Source organism: Phyllopteryx taeniolatus, chromosome 7 (genome assembly GCF_024500385.1).
Source record: "Phyllopteryx taeniolatus isolate TA_2022b chromosome 7, UOR_Ptae_1.2, whole genome shotgun sequence".
Classification (NCBI taxonomy): domain Eukaryota; kingdom Metazoa; phylum Chordata; class Actinopteri; order Syngnathiformes; family Syngnathidae; genus Phyllopteryx; species Phyllopteryx taeniolatus.
This window is the reverse complement of record NC_084508.1, coordinates 20,147,096-20,168,425: the sequence shown is the minus strand read 5'-3', so window position 1 is coordinate 20,168,425 and position 21,330 is coordinate 20,147,096. Positions and strand designations below refer to the sequence as shown.

The following is a 21,330-nucleotide window of genomic DNA, read 5'->3' as shown; positions in this document are numbered from 1 at the left end:
TATTTTATTTCATTTGATTGTTGTATTAAATCATATAAACTGATATTCCCAATTCCATTAACAAATACAGACTAAACTGGCTCTGTCTCATCATGTAATTGGCATAATTCAATTGGAAAAGTTATTATTATTGCTGACGCAATGTCAAAACAATGAGGGTTTCGTTTTGACTAGTTCTCTACATATATATAAATTCATCCCAACTGCAAACGGACAGCTTCTAATGAGTTAACATGAGCACACAGTCTTGCACATGGCACATCCTGACGCGCATTGGACTCACATATACATGGAGAGGCACACCTGGTTTACAGACAGCTGGCCCCGGGGCTACCTGTTCGTCAGATCCTCTTTGCTTTGTAATTAGCGGAGTTAGTGAGAGAAGGGGATGGGGAGGGCGACTAGCGGTGGGCTTAGGGGAAAGAGATGAAAGATGGACGAGGAGGCAAAGACAAAGAGCCCATTCCATCAGCAACATAGGAACTACGCTAGACATCATTAGCGCTTGAAAAAGGCAATAGCATGAGTGGTTGCGATAACACACACATACACATATTAATACAACTTGCACTGTGCAGCGTGTCACAAATTACCTCTATTGACTCCAACATTTTGCTGTTGCAAGTCGAGCAGCGCTGAGATTGGCGAGGAAGGAAATAATTGAGGGCAAGAGCCTAGTGGCAAATGCAAAGGGCAAAGACAGTTCATCAGACTTGCGCACAGAGAGCGATGACGCACGGGGAAGAGACAGACAGCAAGGTAAGCAGAGATGCTTATTTGCTTGCCTTCGGGAGTGTAACCCTGTTAGCACAAACACACCGCAAACGTCTTGTGTGACAGCCATTGTGGCATGACTGACACAGCGAGCTAGTCGGGTGAAGTATGAGCGTGAGTGTGTGTGTCTGTGTGTGTGTGTGTGTGTGTAGACAGAAGAAGGGGGGGGGGCATTTGTCATGGGAGGCAAGTCCGTTCAGGAATTCCACAGAGGAATCACCTCCTTGGCCCCCGTCTATGTCACAGCAACCAATTACCGACCATCCCAGTGTGAGCGTGTGTGAGCATGTGTGTGTGTATGTGCGTGCTAAAGGGGTGGTTTTGACCAAAAAAAAAGGGGGTTTCAGGGGGGTGGACCTCTCTTAATCATGGCTCTCTGGCCCCGTACAAAGGCAAAAAAAGACTGCTTGAGCAATTTGAATTTCAATAGCACCTCTCCTCCTGCTCTCTTTTTCTCCCTTTTCTTCCTCTTTCTGTGCCACAGCTCCTCTGTGGATGACAAAAGCCGAGCCAACAAAGATAGCGCACAAAGCAATCGGGCTAATAGCGCTAATAAGTTGAGCGTGGGGTCCTCACACTCCATGTTGACACATTTCACTGTTTCTGTGGCTAAACAGAAGCTCAAGTGTTTGGCAACCAGGCGCCACAGTATTTTAATGGAGTGGCCACCCCATGCCAGGTTGCCATGTGCTTGTCGTGTTTGACTGTGGAGCAACGCAACAAAAGCAATTTGAAGAAAAAAGGTCAGGGGAAGATAATTAAGCTATGGAGGAGGAGGCCCAAAGAGAAGGATTTTAGGGAGTCATTATGGGGTTTAAGGCCCTTCATTTGCCTTGTTTTACTCATTTTGCACCTGTCGTGTTTTACTAATATGTCAGCTTAAATGAAGAGAAGCCTTATTGTTGTGCACCCCAGAGAAAACAAGCCATGTGTAACATTCATGTAGCGTCTTGGCTTCTTATGGATTATTTACTAAAGGGGCACTCGGTAGAGCACAGGCCTTCACCAAAGCCAAAAATTGCAGAGGGTCATATTTTAGCTTGTTTATCTACCTGTTCGTTTGTTCGCATGCTACTTCCTGGCTCATGGAGGACGGCAAGCAGACGGGCAATGACAATCTGAATCTGAGGGTGGCGTGTTTCCTTGATGCCTGAGAGACTTGACGAAATTGCTGTATCTGCAAACCAAGGTTATAATAGTTTGGGATTTTCCATTATAGTTAGTTTTTATTTCCTTTTGACTTTTCTTTTTCAAATTCAGTTATTTTTAATTACTTTTTAGAGAAGGTTTGTTAGTTTTTTATTATTATTTATTATTTCATTTTAGTTTAGTTATTATTAGTTTCAGTATTAGTTTCAGTTTTTTTATTTGGGGTATTTGTAAAGTGTGAGATTAAAAATAAAAGATCACAATGAGCATTGTGTAATAAAATCACAACAAAAAAATCCAATTTTAGAAAAATGTATTAACTTTCTATCAGATGAACTGTCCACAAATCAAATGCAGGTACTGTATAACAGTCCACAAAATTTGAAGTGCAATAAGTGGAGTGCATAATACTGCTTCTAAGGTTAGATTAGATTCCTCACAACATACATTAAAACCATTCATGAAACACATGCTGTTGTGTGGCCTTTTTAAAAATGTGTTCATATGTTTCGAAAGGCTTCTTTATACTCGCGCGGACAGCGACCGCGCTGACATCACTGTGGCTGTCCCGTGCGTAGTTTGCCTTTATACTCGAACGCAACCCACGCGCGCAGTTTTGAAAATGTACTGCAGTTCCAAGTTCACCTCCAAGTCGGGGGTGTTGCTACGGCTGGTATTGGCTAGGACACCACAGGGTGGAGTTTCCTCTGCATTTATTTGGCCATTTCCGATAGCCGCTTTCCTTGCAGTAACAAGGAACAAAGCAACAACAATGGCGACCGTGGAACAGAGTCTGTTAGAACAAATGGACCTAGATGACCAAATGATACGTTTAATTATGCTGCAAAATCGATCGAGAAGGTGGCGGCGTAGATGGTATATAGAACCAAGGGGCACGCTGAGTGCATCATCACAGCATGTGACTAAAACGGACCAATCATGAGAGATGATATCTGCGGTGTTCGACGCGCAGCAACAATTTTTGCCATCTGCGCGTCAAGCTACGGGGCCGAGCAGACCAATTCGTCGGTCACGTGATGCAATGCGGGCGGGATTTTACAAGGGATTTTAAAGAGGCCTTTAGTTCTTATTCGCATGTTTTTTTACTTTCTGCTAAATTGCAAACTTCTCAGGTGGATTTTCAGATTTGTGACTGTTAGAAACTAAGATTGCTTTTACCGTCTGTACTGTATCTCCATTGAAAGTGCTTCCAGTCTGTTTTTTTTTCTTTTTGACTCTACGATAATTGTGACAAAGCAAGTTTTCCTGCTGTTGAAGTAGTGCTCTGAAAATGTCCTGTTGTTGCAGTAGTTCAATCACCTGCTGTGTCAGCGAGACAAACTCCTTGTCTGCTTTCACATCTGCCTTTCGTGGATGGAAGCAGGAGCATTGTGAGACTCTAGGCCGTTGTCTGTTTCTCTGAGTTCCCCCCCCCCCCCAAAAAAAAAAAAAAAAACGACATGCAGGTTCCGTGAAGGCTCTTGCTGTTGGTAGCCGTCTTAGCCATTTCCGTTAGCAATGCGTAGCAACAAAAACAGCTTGGACGTAAAGTTAGCGTCACAGCAAAACATGGGCTTGTTCTGGCGAGCCGTCAATAAGACGGTCCTGCCCGATAACGTCACTTCTTGGCAACACACAGTAAGTGAACTACGATTCCCAAAGAACTGTTCGACCTTCCTTCCGTATGCGTTCTGTATCGAGGCATTAATCTGAAATAAATATATTAAAAATCATTGCCGAAAGCTCATGTTTGAAATTAATTGACAAAGATGAAAACTTTACATCTCTAGTGTCTCGTTTTAACAAAAGAAATATTTTAAGGGGCTTTGTAACTCAGAGTTCTGTGTGTGTTTGTGTTTTGAGTTTGTGTATGAGTGAGTGTGTGTGGTGCGGCCATAGGGATAAATGCTTCAGTGCCCTCCCCTGTTATTAGCACAGCCCTGTCATTACAGGATTAAAGAGAGGGTGAAGGGGTGCTTTGCATGTACCTTACCCTTTTGTGTGCGTGCGTGAGTGCCCACTTTAAGATCTTTACCGTTTATATTCCTACATTTTCCCCCTCATACAATAGTGGCATGCAGAGAAAACAAATGTCACTGCCATGTTTTTTATGTTAATCCTGGGTGCATTTGACCTCAATCAGTAATAATGCTTCACCAAAGCGTTCCCCAGGTTGCTCAAACAGCGACGGGCTAATTGAATAGGCTGAGTGAGCGGTAGGAGCTAGAAAAACACTCATGTATGCTGCAAGTCATATCTATCACACAAACACACATTGAGATCAGCAAAAAGGAGAATGGAGGGCAACGAGGAAGAACATTTGAAAAGAGCTAGGTCACATTAGAGAAAGTAAGCAACAGGTAACAAGAAGTTTAGGAGCCCCTCTGCATGTGTGTTTTCCATCCAATGTTATGCATGATCATTCACCTGATTTACTTTGTTTGCTTTTCCATGTCCTGTTAGCTACACTCACTCCACATCTTAGTTCATATATACAGGAATTGGAAAAGGTTAATTGAAATGATGTTAACATAGGGAAGCTAAAACGTAAACTGAGTCAGTTCTTTGTACTGAGGAGGGTCTCATAGTGACATCAGGCTTGTTTTTCCCCTCAACCTGTCCTTCTGGTTCTTTAACTCTCCCACTACAGTCACACGGTTAGCATGGTTTTTTTTGTTGTTGAAGTTTTCAAAGAGCAACAACAACAAAAGTCCATATTTTGAGACCAAACAACTCTCCTGTGACAGTACAGGTGGCTTTGACTTTAACGTAAAGTCATGAATATTGCTAATACTATAAACATGAGTTTCTTTTGTCTGGTGTATTAGTCAAACCAACACAGAAAGATAACACATACTAAATGACAGGGAGTGGCCCGGTTAGAGAGAGGTCATCCAGGTTTTAACTTTGGCCCATTGACTAAGAACTTTGGGCACAATACAGGGCTTTGCACCAAACACACACATGTACGCGCACACACACACACACACACCTACACATGCACACATGCACACATACACACTCTTGGATACATGCAAACCCAGGCCTTCAACAATGCAGATGCATCTAGAAAGAGGGGACGGCGTTTGTGTGTATGTGTGCGTGTGTGTGTGTGTGTGTGTGTTATTGCTGCATACTCCTGAATAATCCAAACCACAAAGCCAAACTGCACAGGTGTGTGCTTTGCATATCTCCTTTTTTCCTATTTCCCACCACTGCTGCTTTCTCCCTCGTTGTTACTTCCTATTTGCACCATAATGTACTGCAGTGTGTCTGCATCATTCTCAGAAAGGTCTTTTCATGATAAGCCGGGCGCAAGGTACAAACGGCTCAGTCAAAATATTAATAAAACACCGTCAGCGGAGGTGTATCATTTCCACCACTCAGCTTCCTTACTACCTGCATAGCTATCAGTAACAAGCCTCAAATCACCCATTGTCATGTTATGAGTCATGGGAAGTTCTGCAGCTAATATCCATTTACACACTTTTTGAGATGAAAACACAAGTTTGTCCTTGTTTGGGGCAAATGGCGCGGTCATACAATGAGAGAGCATCGACAAAAGCGAACTGCCTTTGTGATTTGTTTTTTCTAAGGCATTTTCAGCATCAGCACAGAAGCGCAGAATGGTTTGACAAAGCAAGCCGGCTTTGACTTTGTACAGCTGCGTGTACATTCTATTCACTTCAGCTCCCACAGCCACTCCAATAGAGACAGTTGTCAGTAGTTTCCCAGTTCCAGGCCATGACGCCTGAGGGGGGCCACGCTAAAGCTACGTACACAATCACATTTTATGTTACTTTTTGTTATAAACCTTGTTAACGCTTTTGCTCGGCAGTGCAACAGTTACACATCCATATCCAAACGTTAACTCGAAGCACACGGGGGCTATAATTCACCAGGAATTCTCAGCTCCACGCACATGCCAAATTTACAGTCGTAATTCACAAGGTCTTTGACTTGAATGATGCTTGTCACCTTTGGTGCTCTTCAATACTACAGTAATTGGAAGGTATGTCGACAGCCGTAGAACATGCCTTTTCATTCTGCTGCACCTACTAGTTTGTTCACATAGGAAAGTAAATACACTGTATGCATTCAAGGCTTGAAACACACCTTTTAATCAATCATGGATATGCAACTTTATACTGAATTAATAGGTTTTTCCTTGGCCTGAGAACCACCCATTGATAGAAATGCTCCAAGTAGTGTTTATGTAGTTCTGCTCAGTAAGGACTTTTGCTGGCTTCCATATTGCTGACATTAACCCTATCTAACACCTTTGGGGTAAACTCAAAATAGTGTCCGAAGTTTGTGACCAGTGAATATTTTTACTGTGATTGGCTGGCAACCAGTTCAGGGTGTACCCCGCCTCCTGCCCGAAGATAGCTGGGATAGGCTCCAGCACTCCCGCGACCCTTGTGAGGATAAGCGGCTCAGAAAATGGATAGATGGATAGTCTAAATTGTTGGTCAGCAGTGGCACCCTATGAAGAAACGCGCACAGGGAAAGGAAATGCTTCTACCCATGACCAGAAGTAGCACAAGCCCAATAATCCGTACTGCCGTTTCATCATTTTATACTATCTTATCGCACACCACAGTGGTAGAAATAATAACCGTGGATGCACGCCGTGCTTTGAGCTCCAGGTAATAAAAGACTCCCCATTTATTTTCCTCCTTCTCCGCTAGGACAAAGCTGGCAGCATGGAAGAAGAAAAACAAGAAGAAGCACGAGACCGGAAAATAGAGGTTGAGAGTAGAAAAGTGGATTTGCAGCGGTGTACGTTGTCCACCATATTGTGTTTGAGGAGCGTATCGTACGTGTTTATTTGCAAGTCAAGAGTTAAAGTGTGTCGTTTTGTCAGAAAGGGAAATTAATTGAAGCGTGTTGACCTTTGTTCCAGTGTAGAGCTGCTCTTTTGTGTCACCCAACTTTATCACCCCTTATTCAACCCTTCTGTCGGCTTATATATCATGTCAAGTTTTACAACCTGTTACTGTAAGCGTATGTGTGTGTGTGAGACAGTGCCTTGTGGAAAGCAGAACCCTTTTCTTCTTAGTGGTACTGCTACTTAGTTACGTTCATCTCCCCCATTCCTTCTGTGTAAAAGCACATATGCAATGAGGGCTAATTAGTTTAACAAGGAGGTGCAATCAAATGGTCCACATCACTTCACAGTTCTACCACTGAGATCTCTGTTTGGAGATCTTCCAATCACACTCTCAAACACATACAGTCCTTCTTTGTTTAATCCACAATACTGTACCATATTTTTGTACTTATCAATTAGTTATTCACTGTTATCTCTTCCAGTTTTCAACACAGCAAACCTCTTTCATGTTTATGACAAGGATTGTAAATCGAGTGAAATTTCTATTGAACTCATCTGTCATTATTGTTGTTTCTCTGACCTGGATATTCTGCTTCCGTTTCCAGAAACACTCATGGACACCAAGTGGGCCACTACAGAGTTAGCCTGGACTTCACACCCTGAGACTGGGGTGAGTTTATGGTGCAGCCTGTTTGAAGTGCACAAACATTCATTAACATAACACGTTTTCACCTTGACTTCCCATGAAATTAAAAAAGGTTTCCCACTGGACTGGTCTCAGCTTTGGTAAAGCACTATACTACCAATGCCCAATACTGCAATATACACTGTAAATCCTATATGGCTCAGTCACAGCAAAAGGCCACTCTAAAATGTGCAGTTTCTTTAACATAAACTGAACTAAAGTTTCACATTGTTTTGACCATCATTTATTTCACACAATACAACGTACAGTAACTCATCCAATGCATATGTAGAAGTGATGTAGAAGTTTATTGACTGTGCCTTGTGGGATGTTGATTCACTTTCTGATGGGTTTACAAATTCATCAAAGAAGTGCAGGTCACCTGTCAGATAGATGGATCGTTTGGCAAAGTTATTTTACCAAACTTATGCATCGATTTTGAGGTAGATTAACCATTTGTTGGCATAAAGGTTTAGGTTATGTATATGCATCTTTTTTTAACCAATATGCTTAATTATTCAAACAGATATGCATTATATGCAACAGATGTTTAGCTCCACGTGCCTCAATATACTAAAAATGTAAAACTCAGTTCGCCTCTCAAGGTTAAGCTATCTCTTGGTATTGACCCATTGGATGCACTGAAATCTGCCACACACATTGACAGTTTCATTTTGTTTCCCCATGTGGTTTCCACAATGGGTTAAGGAGGAGGCCAAAAAACAGTCTTGACCTCTCCTCAAATATACTTCAAAGCCTACCAGCATTGCTCCCAATGCCTTTGTGTGGCCCTGCCACTGTGGTCGTTGTGCTCTAAAAGGTGGGGAACGCATATTTATATTTTGTTTACATCCAAACACACTGACATGGAAATTCCACCCCAGTTGTTCCAAGTCATCCACCCTTCTAGTTCTGCTTTCCCTTTTTCTTTTGCTATAAGTAACTCGCCCTTAATGGAGCCAGATTACTCGAGCTGCAACAATCAAATTAACAAACGCCCACCATAGTTCTTTGCCTTCTCACTGCTGTCCATCTTCTCCTCCTGCTCTCTGACCCCAACTCCCATCATTAAGCTTCACTGTGGCAGCAAAGGGCCAATGTGACATAGCATGCAAATTCAAAAACACATACATCCCTGAGCAACAGATGCTCCTTTTTAAATGATGGAAAGGCTCGGGAGAACCTCCAGATTTCCAAAATCACCATTCCTAGAAGCTAGGACATGTTCATTTTGTGCTTATCACCACCAAATGTGCATGTTGCTCTTATTGACACTCACTCTTTACATTTGCTGCTTGTTATGATAGACTTGTGTTTAATAGGTGCCATTACAGCGACTGAAAATACATAGTGAAATACCGAGACCAGGAAGAGAGAAAGATAAATGTCAAATTCAGTACTCTAAAAAAAAGCCTCAAAATAGAATCACTCACAGACAACACTATCCCGAGAGGCTCTCCTGGCTCGTCTGAGTCACGACTTCTCTGTCATGCTTTACAGTGTTGCAACAACAAAAAACGTCTACGCTAAAATTTCCCCTGCCCGCTTTTGGCATTACAAATCCAATAAAAGCAGACATATGTTGCAGTATTCAGGGGTCCTTGGTTTATGAGTTGTGTTCCTATGGGGGCGACGTAACCTAAATTTTTCTTTAAATTGACATGCACTGTAGTCTATCACTAAACTTACGCTAATTCAGTAGAAGGGTCTTAATTAGAGTAAATACGCTATTGGTATTAAAAACCTTTCTATGTCATGAATAAAAAACATGCAAATGAAAAACAGTAAGTGCAGAGCTAACGGAGTGTGTCGTCTAGGGCCACGTGATAACGTATTCTTAGTTCATTGCACACCATCGCAGGGCTGTTAAGGACCCCCTGTATTTTCTAATTTTGCGCCCTTTTTGTAGTGTAATGCGAAATCCAGATTTATGCGTTTGTGTAAGTATTGAAGGGTATTTTCTTGAGTTTCAGACTTTCTATTTCACCACTTATTTTGATTTCATTAAATTGTGGATATGCATCCATGTTGTAGCCAGTGAGTGTTTGTGCCCAGTGTCTATTAGTGATAATGCATAATAAATGTCATTTTCCCAAATTTTGGGTATCTTGCTCTTTATTTTTTTTTTTTACAAAGCAGAAAGCTATGGTTAGTGGTTATCTTCTAAAATGAAAAAAAAACAATAAAATAATTGGAAAGAAGGAATACATTTAATGATTCAAGTGGTTGTAAATATGGATACTGATTAGTTAGGACAACATGTCAAATCTTTTTGAGTCATTTCTGTGATTACCAAACAAAACTGTACACTAAAACAACTTTGCTGTTAGGTAAATATTTTATTGCATGTCACTTTTGTTAGTCATTTTAAATACCTTTTATAGGGTCTTGCATGCATGAAAATTTATTTTGTATAAAAAAAAAAAAGGTTTTCGGTGTGAGTATCTGCAATTTTTATTTCAGGAATATTGTGATAGTACGGATAGCAGTGCTAATTTTGGTCACCAATGCTATCCCATTTCATGACTACCTTTATTCAACCATCCATCCATTTCCTGAACCACTTATCCTCATTAGGATCATGGGCCTGTTGGAGCCTATCCCAGCTGACTCTGGGCGAGAGGCAGGCTACACCCTGAAACGGTCGCCAGCCAATCGAAGGGCACATACAAACAAACAACCATTCCCACCTACGGAAAATTTAGAGTCTCCAATTAACCTGCCGTGCATATTTTTGGGATGTGGGAGGAAACCAGAGTACCCAGAGAAAACTGCAGGCACAGGGAGAACATGCAAACTCCCCACCGGGTTTGAACCCGGTCCCTCAGAACCGTGAGGCAGATGTGCTAACCAGTCGTATACCGTGCCGCTCCTTTATTCACCCAAACTACTTAATTCATTCAGTCTGCGTAAATGATCATGTAAATGTGTTCTACTACTGTGTGTGTCTGGTGACCTTTCTGTAAACACACATATAGAGTAGATTGTCCTGGAAAGTACACACCCTTAGTAACATACATTCAAGCGCGGACACACAAACACTTTGCTCTTTCGCGGTGAGTGATGCATTACACTTAACTAAATCTCCATTGGCACTTCATGCTTTTAGCCATCCCATTGACCTAGCAAGTGATTATGGGTTCCCTCTTCTACTTACTTCCTGCCAGACCGTCGTTTTAATCTCAGGGCCGAGCTATGTCCATCTCGTCCTTCTATTTTACAGCACCTCAGGTCTTAGATGAATAGCCTTGCCCCCCTCACATCCACATTTTAGCCTTAATTAGCATGCTCAGCAATTTAAAGGAAACAACTGATGCTGGAGTTTGACGGGTGTCTTAGTTTCAAATGTTCAAATGTGAACCTTATTACTAAGTGCTTTTCATTTAGTTTCATATAATCCCTCTCTCTATTTAAGTGTACTAGACTTGGACAATAAAAACAAAAAAATCCTTCTGCAAGCAGAAGGTCACAGGGTCAAGCTGATGCTTTAGATGAGGTATAATAAGAGCAACATTCTTCATCTGTAAGGATTAACTACTACAGCATAACATTAACACATACAACATTTGGAGTTGCCTTTGTGGTTTAAATGCATCGTGCAAATAAACGACGGCTAAGCTTACTAAATGAACACACACTGTTTGCGTGGAAATCAGAGCAGGTCCCCACCACATCCACCCACACAGACACACTGAGCTCACAGGAATTGCCGTTTGAAGTGAGAGTATTTAATTGTGGTGTCCTCATTTACGACTGAAAATTGCATTAGATTACAGTGTCTCACACCGAAGCTTTTTACAGCCTGGTTTGCGTTCACTCATTTAATGAAGCTGGTAATCAAAGTTTAGGAAATTTTAATCCAGTTTTATCCTTAGTAATTCACCCCTAGGGTGCTGCAGTAGCATTGAAAGATGTAGTGAAATGAAACAAACAAGAAGCATGTTAAACAGCACACTCTCTCTTTCATATCAGAGGATGTCACAATAATTGCACTTTCAAGTGTAATTGGTTAAAAAGTAATCTGTATATTCCCTCTACCCAGATATCTGAATGTGTTAAACATGCAGTGGTGACTGTGGGTTCAGGATATGTCAGGCTGCTGTAATTGTGATGAATTTGCAGTTCTCATCTTTGTCTTTTTTCCACACTAACTAGGGAGACACACTCAATCACTGGCAACTTAGATATACAGTACCCACAGAATCGAATAACATCCAATACAAGACAAGGCAAATGTATTCAAATAGCGCATTTTATACATAATGTAAGTTAATGTGCTTTCATGATTAAAAGCATTTAAAAACAAAGACCAAAAAGACAGTAAATTAAAAGACAGCTTACTAATATTACTAAAAATGTACAGTGCAGGAAAGATCATACAAAAAAAAAAAACATGCTCAAACATAGGCATTAGAAAAAAAGAATAGTTTTTTGCCTGGATTTAAAAACATTGACACTTTGGGCTGACTTCACTTTTGTTGGCAATTTATTTCATTTGTGTGCAGCATAACAGCTACTGTATATGCTGCTTCACCATGTTTGCTTTGGACTCTGTGCTCCAATATTTGACCTGAGTCTGTCGATCGCAGAGCCCAACTGGGTTTATAATCCATTAGCATTTATTTAATGTATTCAGGATCGATGCCATGTCGTGATTTATAGACCAGTAGCAGAACTATGCAGTACATTCGATAGCTGAGTGGGAGCCTGTGTAGAGACTTTTAGAGGAATGTGTTCTGATCTCTTTGTTCTGGTCAGAACCCGAGCATTCTGAATTAGTTGCAGCTGTGTAATGCTCTTTTGGGGGAGTCCAGTCAAAAGACCATTACAATAGTCAAGTCTACCTGGAATAAGAGCATGCATTAGCTTCTCCTGGTGTGCTTGAAACATGCAACCGCTCTGGATATAGAAGTGATAAAAAAGATAGCGATGTTGTGTTTTGATTGGCATTGATGGGGAAATGTAGTACTTTGACAGTGTGTTTATGAATGTGGTGTTTTTCAGAACTCCCCTACTTCAGTGTTTCAAATATATAGGCCTTCTCCATTTACTCTATAAGCTAACCTATATATATTACAGCACATACCAATAAGCTTGTCTAACCTGTTTTTGCCTCTTTCTTTCCAGTGGGAAGAAGTGAGTGGCTATGATGATGCCATGAATCCCATCCGGACTTACCAAGTATGTAATGTAAGAGAGCTCAACCAGAATAACTGGCTACGCAGTGACTTTATCCCAAGAAAAGATGTGCTGCGTGTATACGTAGAGATGAAATTCACAGTGCGTGATTGCAACAGCATCCCAAACATCCCAGGTTCCTGCAAAGAGACCTTCAACCTCTTCTACTATGAGTCTGACTCCGACTCAGCCACAGCAACCAGTCCATTCTGGATGGAAAACCCATATGTGAAAGTGGACACCATTGCCCCAGATACAAGCTTTTCCAAGCTCGATTCCGGACTGGTTAACACTAAAGTCAGAAGTTTTGGGCCTTTGTCCAAAGCCGGGTTCTACTTGGCCTTCCAGGACCTTGGGGCTTGCATGTCACTCATCTCAGTGAGGGTTTTTTATAAGAAGTGCTCCACCACCATTGCAAACTTTGCAGTTTTTCCAGAAACAGCAACTGGAGCTGAGGCAACTTCTTTGGTGATTGCACCTGGAACGTGTGTCCCCAATGCCTTGGAGGTGTCTGTGCCACTAAAGCTCTACTGCAATGGCGATGGGGAATGGATGGTTCCCGTGGGTGCCTGCACCTGCTCAGCTGGTTTTGAACCAGCCATGAAGGACACGCAATGCCAAGGTGAGTATATGATAGAAATGTAACATCTAACATTAATAGATGAGGCCAAACCTTATCAATGTGAACCTACTGACAATTTATTAATTAATCATTCATTTATGAAACATTAGAATTTGCCCATTTGAGCTAATAGTTGGGGTTAAAGTGACATAAATCATTGCTAAACTCATTTTTATATCATTTGATAAATAACAGTAAAGACAAAAAAAAAAAAAAAATAACTATTCTAATTTAACTTTTTTTAATGCTGCCTTGGTTTTATATGGGTAACTGTCTTCCATGCTGAAACAGCCATGCCTTAAGTCCTATTTTCAAAACATTATTGAGGATTTAAAAGTTTATATTAAAGGCAATTATTATTGACAGAGCAAATGGTGGTGACCCATGAAATACACTTATTTTTATAACAGTAAAGAGCGTGTAACGGTAAAGACATAAACAGCTTCATAAAAACCGTGTGCGTTAAACAATTTACGTGCTGCCCTTCATAATCTGTTACTTATGCTACTTATGTTCTACTACTTATATTAAAACCTATTACACTCTTGTCTTCATACAATCGTAAAGACATGCAATAGTTCTGATACTTTCACAAATTCTTACATATTCATTCATATCCCAGAAATAACACCATTTATTTTGCTATCGGCGTGAATTGTGTGAATGCAAAATGGCGGCCTGATCCTGGCTGAACTGTTTCATGTTAAACCCTTAATGGATATTATTCAGCTTTTTATGTTTTTTTTTACTTCATACCATGTATCAAATATATGGTAAATCCTACGCTTACATTACAATATATATATATATATATATATGCGTGTGTGTGTGTGCAATTTTAGCATTTTGCAATCCAATATCTAGACGGTAGAACAATCCACACTGTCAGCAGGAGTTTACCCTTCTGACCTTGGTTTAGCCAGGCACCTGGTTGCTAAATAAATGGAAATGCAGGAAAGGTTGTCTGTTTATGAAAGCAGGGAGGTCCCTGATGATGGTTTCAAGGCTGATTGAGAACACAGTGAGTTCACAGAGGTTGAGAGCAAGGTGAATTTAGCCAAGCAAGGTCTCTGCTGAAATGGAGTGTAGGTGACAGCAGGAGAGGGAAGGTTAAATGGAAAGTGTGTGTTAAGGGGTATGAGGGCGTAAAATTAGGCTCTGGTTGTGTAGGACAAATAGAGACAGTAGGATGAGATAAGGGGGGAGCTGGCAAAGTTATTGATGAGCGCAGGTGATGGAGACTTGCCTATGTATGCACAGTTTGTGCATTTTCAGCACAGTTACCTTGATTTTAGGGTTCAGAAGGCTAATTTTTGTAGAGAGACAATTGGACAAGCGCTTTTCTTGGTCCGCATTGAACAATCAGCAGCCAGAACATTAGGGACACTTGCACAATCTAATGAAATCCAATACAAGAGCTGTATCATAAATTTTGCTTTTACAAACATAATAAAACATCAGTTTTTATTGACACGGTCAGAGAGGTATTGATTTAACAATATGGTCTTAACTGTAATTGCAGTTTGCAGTGGCGTGCAACTGACATATGTTCCTCTTAAACTTGTATGGCTCAGTGAGCATGTGAAGGTATGATTGAAGCCAGACAAAAATTTAATGAGTTTGTCTAAAAATGTGTGAAATGTCTGAAAGTTTGTTTAATAAAAAAAAGTTAACCAAATCAAACTGGGCTTTCGTTCCTAAGAGACATTACATTTCTAAACCTTCCACTTTTGAATGAGCTCTTGCATTGGATCTCATGTACCTAAAGTAGTGACCAGTTAGCAGAAGTGAGAGGAACGCATTACTTGTACTTAAGTACAAGAAGTACTTAAGTACAATGAAGTACTTGTACTTAAGTAGATCAAAGCACTTGTACTTTTTCAGGTATCTGTATTTTGGGTATTTATTTTTCTGGCGACTTTTTACTTTTATTCCTTACTTTTTAAACACAAGTATCTGCAGTTTCTACTCCTTCCATTTATAAAACGAGCTTGTTACTTTTAAAACCTATTAAAGTTAGCGACGACATGACGTAAAAAGCACAACCCCGAAAAAAAACGAAGTGACCGAGTCAAGCGCATAGACATCATAGATACGACACTCCCCTTTCATTCGCGTGCCTATGGCGACGCTAAGCTAGTCGGGGGAACGTGTCGACAGATTCCATGTAGCTAAACTAGTGGAGGCGAACTGTCGGCGCATTCCACGGTTGCGGACATTGTACAATCACAACAGGGAAACTCTGAACTGGGAATAATTTTTCATAGGTAAGAATATTTTATGGCTCTTTTTTCAAAAGTGCCTGCAATGAATGAACCACGTTAGCTTTATAGAAAACTAGCTTGTTGAATTCTGCCTCGGTGGCAATGAAGTATCATTTGAGCATTAACATAATATTTCCAATACATTTATTTGCCCACTGCCAAAACAAAACCGTAAAAAGCCCAAACTATAGTTTCAGTCAATCCAATACTTTGGACATCTCTGCCAGTTAGTGGTATTACATCATATTGTCAATAGTCAGAAACCAATTTATTCCTGGCAGCAGATTGATAAGGCCCTGATAACTGGACCCGATACCAAGCTTCATTGGTCCAGTCTTAATTTGTGTTCTTAGTTTCTATTTTACTCAATAATAGTTATGATTTTATTTTATTTTTTTACCCCTGTGTTCTTTTCAAAAGGACAATATCTCCTTAAGCCCCTCAATTTTTATCCTGCTCACTCTCCCCCCACACCTCATTTCATTCTAATCTGAAGGCCATTTCTCTCATTATTACACCATCCGATTTACAGTAAGGACGTGTGCATTGCTATTAATCGATGAGCCTCTCCTTTCCTTTCCACTCATTTGCGCTGCTATTTCTTTTTCTCTTTCCAATTTCACTGTTCATTTTAATCAGCTTCTTAAGCTCCATGTTCTGCATGAGAGGATAAGACACAGGAGAGAGGGGAAGGGGGGAACGCTTGCGGGATTAACATTTTCACTGCCTCCACATCTTCTCCCTCTCCCTCTCTTTTTTTCTACCCCTTGTCTCTTTCTTTTTCTTTCTCTTGTTGGTTCCTTAGGGGGAAATGGATGAAAGGCAGAGGATGACCTCTTTACTTGGGAGAAGTGATTGATCAGCACTTTAAAACACGGGGAAAAAGCTTAATTTAATGGGGACGCTTTCTCAACCTCTTTCATTTGGCTAACACGTTGAAAATCCTATATTTTTAACTCCCTTGAATTGAGAAATTGGTTATGGTTTTCTTTGTATTGGTGTGAACTAAAATGAACCTGCATCTGCTCACCCAACTGGTGGCCATGCAAGAAGCTGCCTGCTATATATCAAGGTCATTTTTACGTTTATCCAGCGCGACTTCCTTTTAGCCAGTGGGGTGGATAACTCTGATTAATGGTTGAAGAACAAACACACTCAGTGTTAATGTACACAACTCAGCAAACTGGCGGTCATGTGCTAATATTGAGTTTTGGAGAACAGGAACACGGCAGCAGGAGCAATAAGTGGTCTGCTGCTGTGACCTCCAACCTTTTAACAGGAAGCCTAAACCAAAGTAAATGGAACTCAGAAACTAGTGAGAGACAATTTTATGCAGCTGGATCTTTAACAGTAGTGAGCAACATTGAGTAAGTTCTTTACATACTTCATTACATACATATTACATATAATTCTAAAAAGTCATTCATATATTAACTAGACATTTCCTCAATGATACAGAGCTTCTAAATCCCACTTCCAGATTATCTGCATCTCTGCACTTAGTCTTTTGTTTTAAAGGTAGTTTTAACAACTACACAAATGACATTTATTAAATGTAGCAAAAATCAATCACCAAAGCCACACCTGTGCAATTGTTAGTACTGTTGTTCAAAGCTTAGCTCTTTTCTTCAAAAACTCAAGTGGCATGGTGGTGAAAGAGATTCAGTAATGGTGTGAGGTCAGGCTGAGGGCAGGCTGTGTTAAAATACATCTTCATATATCTATATAAAAATGCATACGTCAAATTAGTGCTACTATTTTGGTTCAGATTGCTATGTACTATGTTTTAATGGCTTAATTCGAAACACCAGTCTCATTCACATTTCCTTATATTATGCGAGTTGTTCAGCAAAGAGTCGTGTGAATACACACCAAAGGAGGTTAACCAACAAGCTTAACCAATCAGATAAAATGTGAGTCATGCGATCTCAGACAGTCTTTCAAATGTAGGCCACATATTTGCAAAATCATAGTTATGGAATTAAATTGTGTCGCAAATCCTTTCAAAATCTCATTTTTATTCAAGGAAGATAGTGATCCATATTTCCTATTTGGAAAATGTGACGTGTTTGCCCAAGAATGATTGTACATAATCTTGTAATATTCAAATTCCTTTCGGAATCAGTAAATTAGGATTAGTCACACTTTTGGTTTGCGTCTTTCTTCCTTTCCATATTAGCTTGCAGCCCTGGCACCTTCAAGTACAAGCAAGGGGAAGGCTTCTGCTTGCCTTGTCCCACAAACAGCCGTGCCAGCGCTGGAGCGGCAAGTGTTTGCTCCTGTCGAAACGGTTACTACCGCTCAGACATAGACACACCCGACTCCCCATGCACAAGTAAGTAAAGATTGCTTTTATTTTTCTATGTATCCAGCTGTCTTTTCTCCATGTCCCATAAACAGGCCTGTCACAGTTGACTTTGGGGTGAGAAATGGCTGGACAGATCAATTGATTTTAAAGTCAGAGTCGTAAATCCCAAACTTCCCTCATGCATTTTGGGCCATCAGTAAGTGTTGTCACAATTTGAAACAGGAGTTTGTTCCCACCAGGGCACACAGAAGGCAAACACTTCTGCTTGTTTTCCCAATGTTATCTGAAACGTTATCATCCTGGCCCAGCTGCCTTCAAACATAGGTCTATCTCTCCTCAAAGTTTTTTACAGACTAACCATAGCGCTTTTATTAAACGCAAACATGCGCCCATAGGAGCTGATACATTCACCGGAGACCTGGGAAGAATATACATTTCCTGTCTGTTGCGGGGGTGAGGTGGTTACCCCTTGTCTCGAGGGGCTGAGTGTCCCCTAGCGCAGTGAGAGATAAGGTTCCGGTAATTGGATAAGAATTGCCAAGTGTCTGCCAATAGATTCTCACTCTTGCCATCCCTCCCAAATCACATACACACACATGCACATGCACATGCACACACACACACACACACACACAGACACACACACACACACACACATGCAGGGAGTGGAAACAATTCCATTTTTTTTCCCCACTGAACTGGTGGAACAGACTCATTAAGAAGAAGAAAAATCTGTTCTAATTAACGCGTTACTACAATAACACAGCAAAAGGGAACATTTGAGGGTCACAAGTTGTTGATTGCAAATATGATTGAAAACATATTACCGTATTTTCGCGACCATAAGGCGCACCGTATTAAAAGGCGCAGTCATGGTAAAACATACGCTAGCATGCAGGCTAGCGTATGTTTTTAAAAAGGCAGCGGGAGCAAAACTGAGTTCGGTTGTACTTTATTGAAGTATTTAACAATGTACTCGCATTATTTTTTGATCAATCCTCATCCACAAATCCCTCAAAGTCCTCATCTTCTGTATCCGAAATAAACAGCTGGGCAAGTTCTCCATCAAACATGCCGGGTTCCCTCTCGTACTCGTCAGAGTCAGTCTCGTTGCCGGGGGGCTGTTCAGCAATGATGCTTCTCCCGGCTGATCTTTGATCATTCATCCATTGCTTGAGTTGGTCTTCCAACTCGGACCACCTCGCCTTGTTTCCACGGAAACTCAGCTTCGTCTTCTTAACTTGGCGAAGCTCATATTCCTGCTTCCTCCACTTGCGAACCATGGATTCGTTGATCTTGATTTCTCTCGCGGCTGTTCGATTCCCACGTTCCTCCGCGTAACTGATAGCTTGCAGTTTAAACTGTGCTTCGTAACCGTGTCTCTTCGTAGGTGCCATTTTCGGGGGTCCTTAGCCAAACCGATGTTGTTTTGCACAATACACATGCCGACGCTATATACCTACTGGGGGCGTGCCTTTAGCATCCTCTTTCACGTGCACCCTTTCCCCTTTAACATCCGCATGCTGTCCTAAGTCACGTCCGCCTTTCCACTATATAAGCAGCGTGTCGGCAGGAAATGCTCTCAGTCAGTCAAGCGGAGCGCTCATCAAAGTCACACAACAACATTTACAGATTTTGGAGCGGTGCACACATATCCATTTTGGAGAAAATTTAATACTTTTAAGTGTGCCTTACGGTTGTGAAAATACAGTAAATTAAATTGTAATGATACAATCAGAACTCTTATTGTCTCAGACATGACTGCACTGTCAAAAAGACACATTTTGACACACCAATTATGCACGGAGATTTAATTCAGACTCATTCCCAACCTATTTTCCTTATCAAATCACGTCTTTTGCAGCTGTTCCTTCCGCCCCACGCAATGTCATCTCCAGTGTGAATGAAACTTCGCTTGTCCTGGAATGGAGCGAACCACGGGATCTGGGCGGCCGCGATGACACCTTCTACAACGTCATCTGTAAGAAGTGCCTGCCTGAACGGGGAATGTGTTCCCGCTGCGATGACAATGTGGATATCTCGCCGCGCCACCTGGGTCTGACCCAGCGCAGAGTGGCGGTCCGCAACCTACAAGCCCATACACAGTACAGCTTTGAGATCCAGGCCGTCAATGGAGTTTCGAACAAGAGTCCTTACACACCTCAGTTTTCTGCTGTGAACATCACCACTAATCAGGCCGGTAAGTTCAACTTTGCAGTTATGAGGCCACTTCATCTTCCACAGTTTCCTTCAGAATAAATAAAGTATCTACAGCTATGCAGCTATCGTATCTATCAACTGTGCGACACGGATTCAATTAAATATAGGTTGAACATGGTTTGCAAATCATTGTATTCTGTTTTTATTTATGTTTAACACCACGTCCCTACTTCATTGGAATTGGGGTTGTATATCGGTATATCACACAGCTCTACTACCTAGCCTAAACGTGGGCTTTTTTTCAAAATATACTTAGTAAAGGACATTTCTGACAGCCACAGCTTCCGTTGTTCTATCACCACTTCAAAGAGCAATAGGGAGTGGATTCAACATGTTGAACCCTCAATATTCTAGCAGCCAACTGTTCCTATGCCACTGTTCCACCAGCCAACGGCAACACTAGTAACTAGGTCAATGTAATCAGTCATTCTTTTCTTTTGTTTGTTTTTGCATAGATGATTGCAGGATTATACCTTTTTGGGCATGTGATGTACCATATAAAATGCATTTTTAAGGTAGACATATTGAATATATGATTATATTGGTTGTTATTATGGGCCTGCTGCGTAGCCAAGCAGTACCACTAATTATGATTATTATTATTATGATTGTTATGATGTTGGTTGTTTTTTATTAGTTTTTTAAATGGCTTGGTATACTTGATGGTGACAGTCTGTGGAAAAGGCTTTTGTTAAGGTTTTCTCTGGCCTCTTAAGTTCAGCTTTGGATATATTTGGTCGCTTAGTTAAATTTGCTCTTTCTGTAGGCTCAGACACCATAGAGGATTATTTGTGGCCCCATCCCCCTCATCATCTTCTCCCTGTGGTCTTCTCCTTTAACCTAGAGCCACTTCTCTTCTCAAAGATGCTATTGGAATGCCTTCTCCTTTTGGGTCTTGGACCCGAGGGCTCCTAGTCCCTTATAATAGGCCTTCATTGTTTTATGAGGGGTGCTGCACGACAAGGACAGAACCCAATGTCTTTTCATGGGTAGCCTAGGTCAGGTCAGAGAAGGAGGAGTGGAAAACAGGGGCAAGAGTGCAGCATCTGTGATTAGATTATTACCGGTGTAGTCCCGAGACCTTCCACATGTGCATTCAACTTTAAGAACCAAAATAAATACAAGGGTGGTGATAAGCCCCGGAGGCCACCTCCATGGTGACTTCTACATCTGCTCCTGCAGGACAGAGCCTAATCCCCCGGCCGGTGTATGCAGGGGTCTACTCCGTCAGCATTGTCTTTTGAGAAAGAAAGAGGTGTGGACGAGGTCTGGCATAAGGGTGGGCTTGCAGGGGAG

General features: G+C 41.2%; 1 protein-coding gene across 15 annotated transcripts in view; it reads left to right on the top strand.

The window, feature by feature from the left end:
• The window catches only part of LOC133480527 (ephrin type-B receptor 3-like), a 62,809-nt gene that overhangs the window by 23,970 nt on the left and 17,509 nt on the right, over positions 1 to 21,330 (top strand). For all 15 annotated transcript variants that reach the window (XM_061778704.1, XM_061778695.1, XM_061778692.1 and 12 more), the window contains exons 2-5: positions 7,363 to 7,427; positions 12,570 to 13,242; positions 17,686 to 17,841; positions 19,679 to 20,014. In XM_061778704.1, coding sequence (XP_061634688.1) covers positions 7,363 to 7,427; positions 12,570 to 13,242; positions 17,686 to 17,841; positions 19,679 to 20,014 — 1,230 coding nt within the window. The remainder of the gene's footprint in view (positions 1 to 7,362; positions 7,428 to 12,569; positions 13,243 to 17,685; positions 17,842 to 19,678; positions 20,015 to 21,330) is intronic.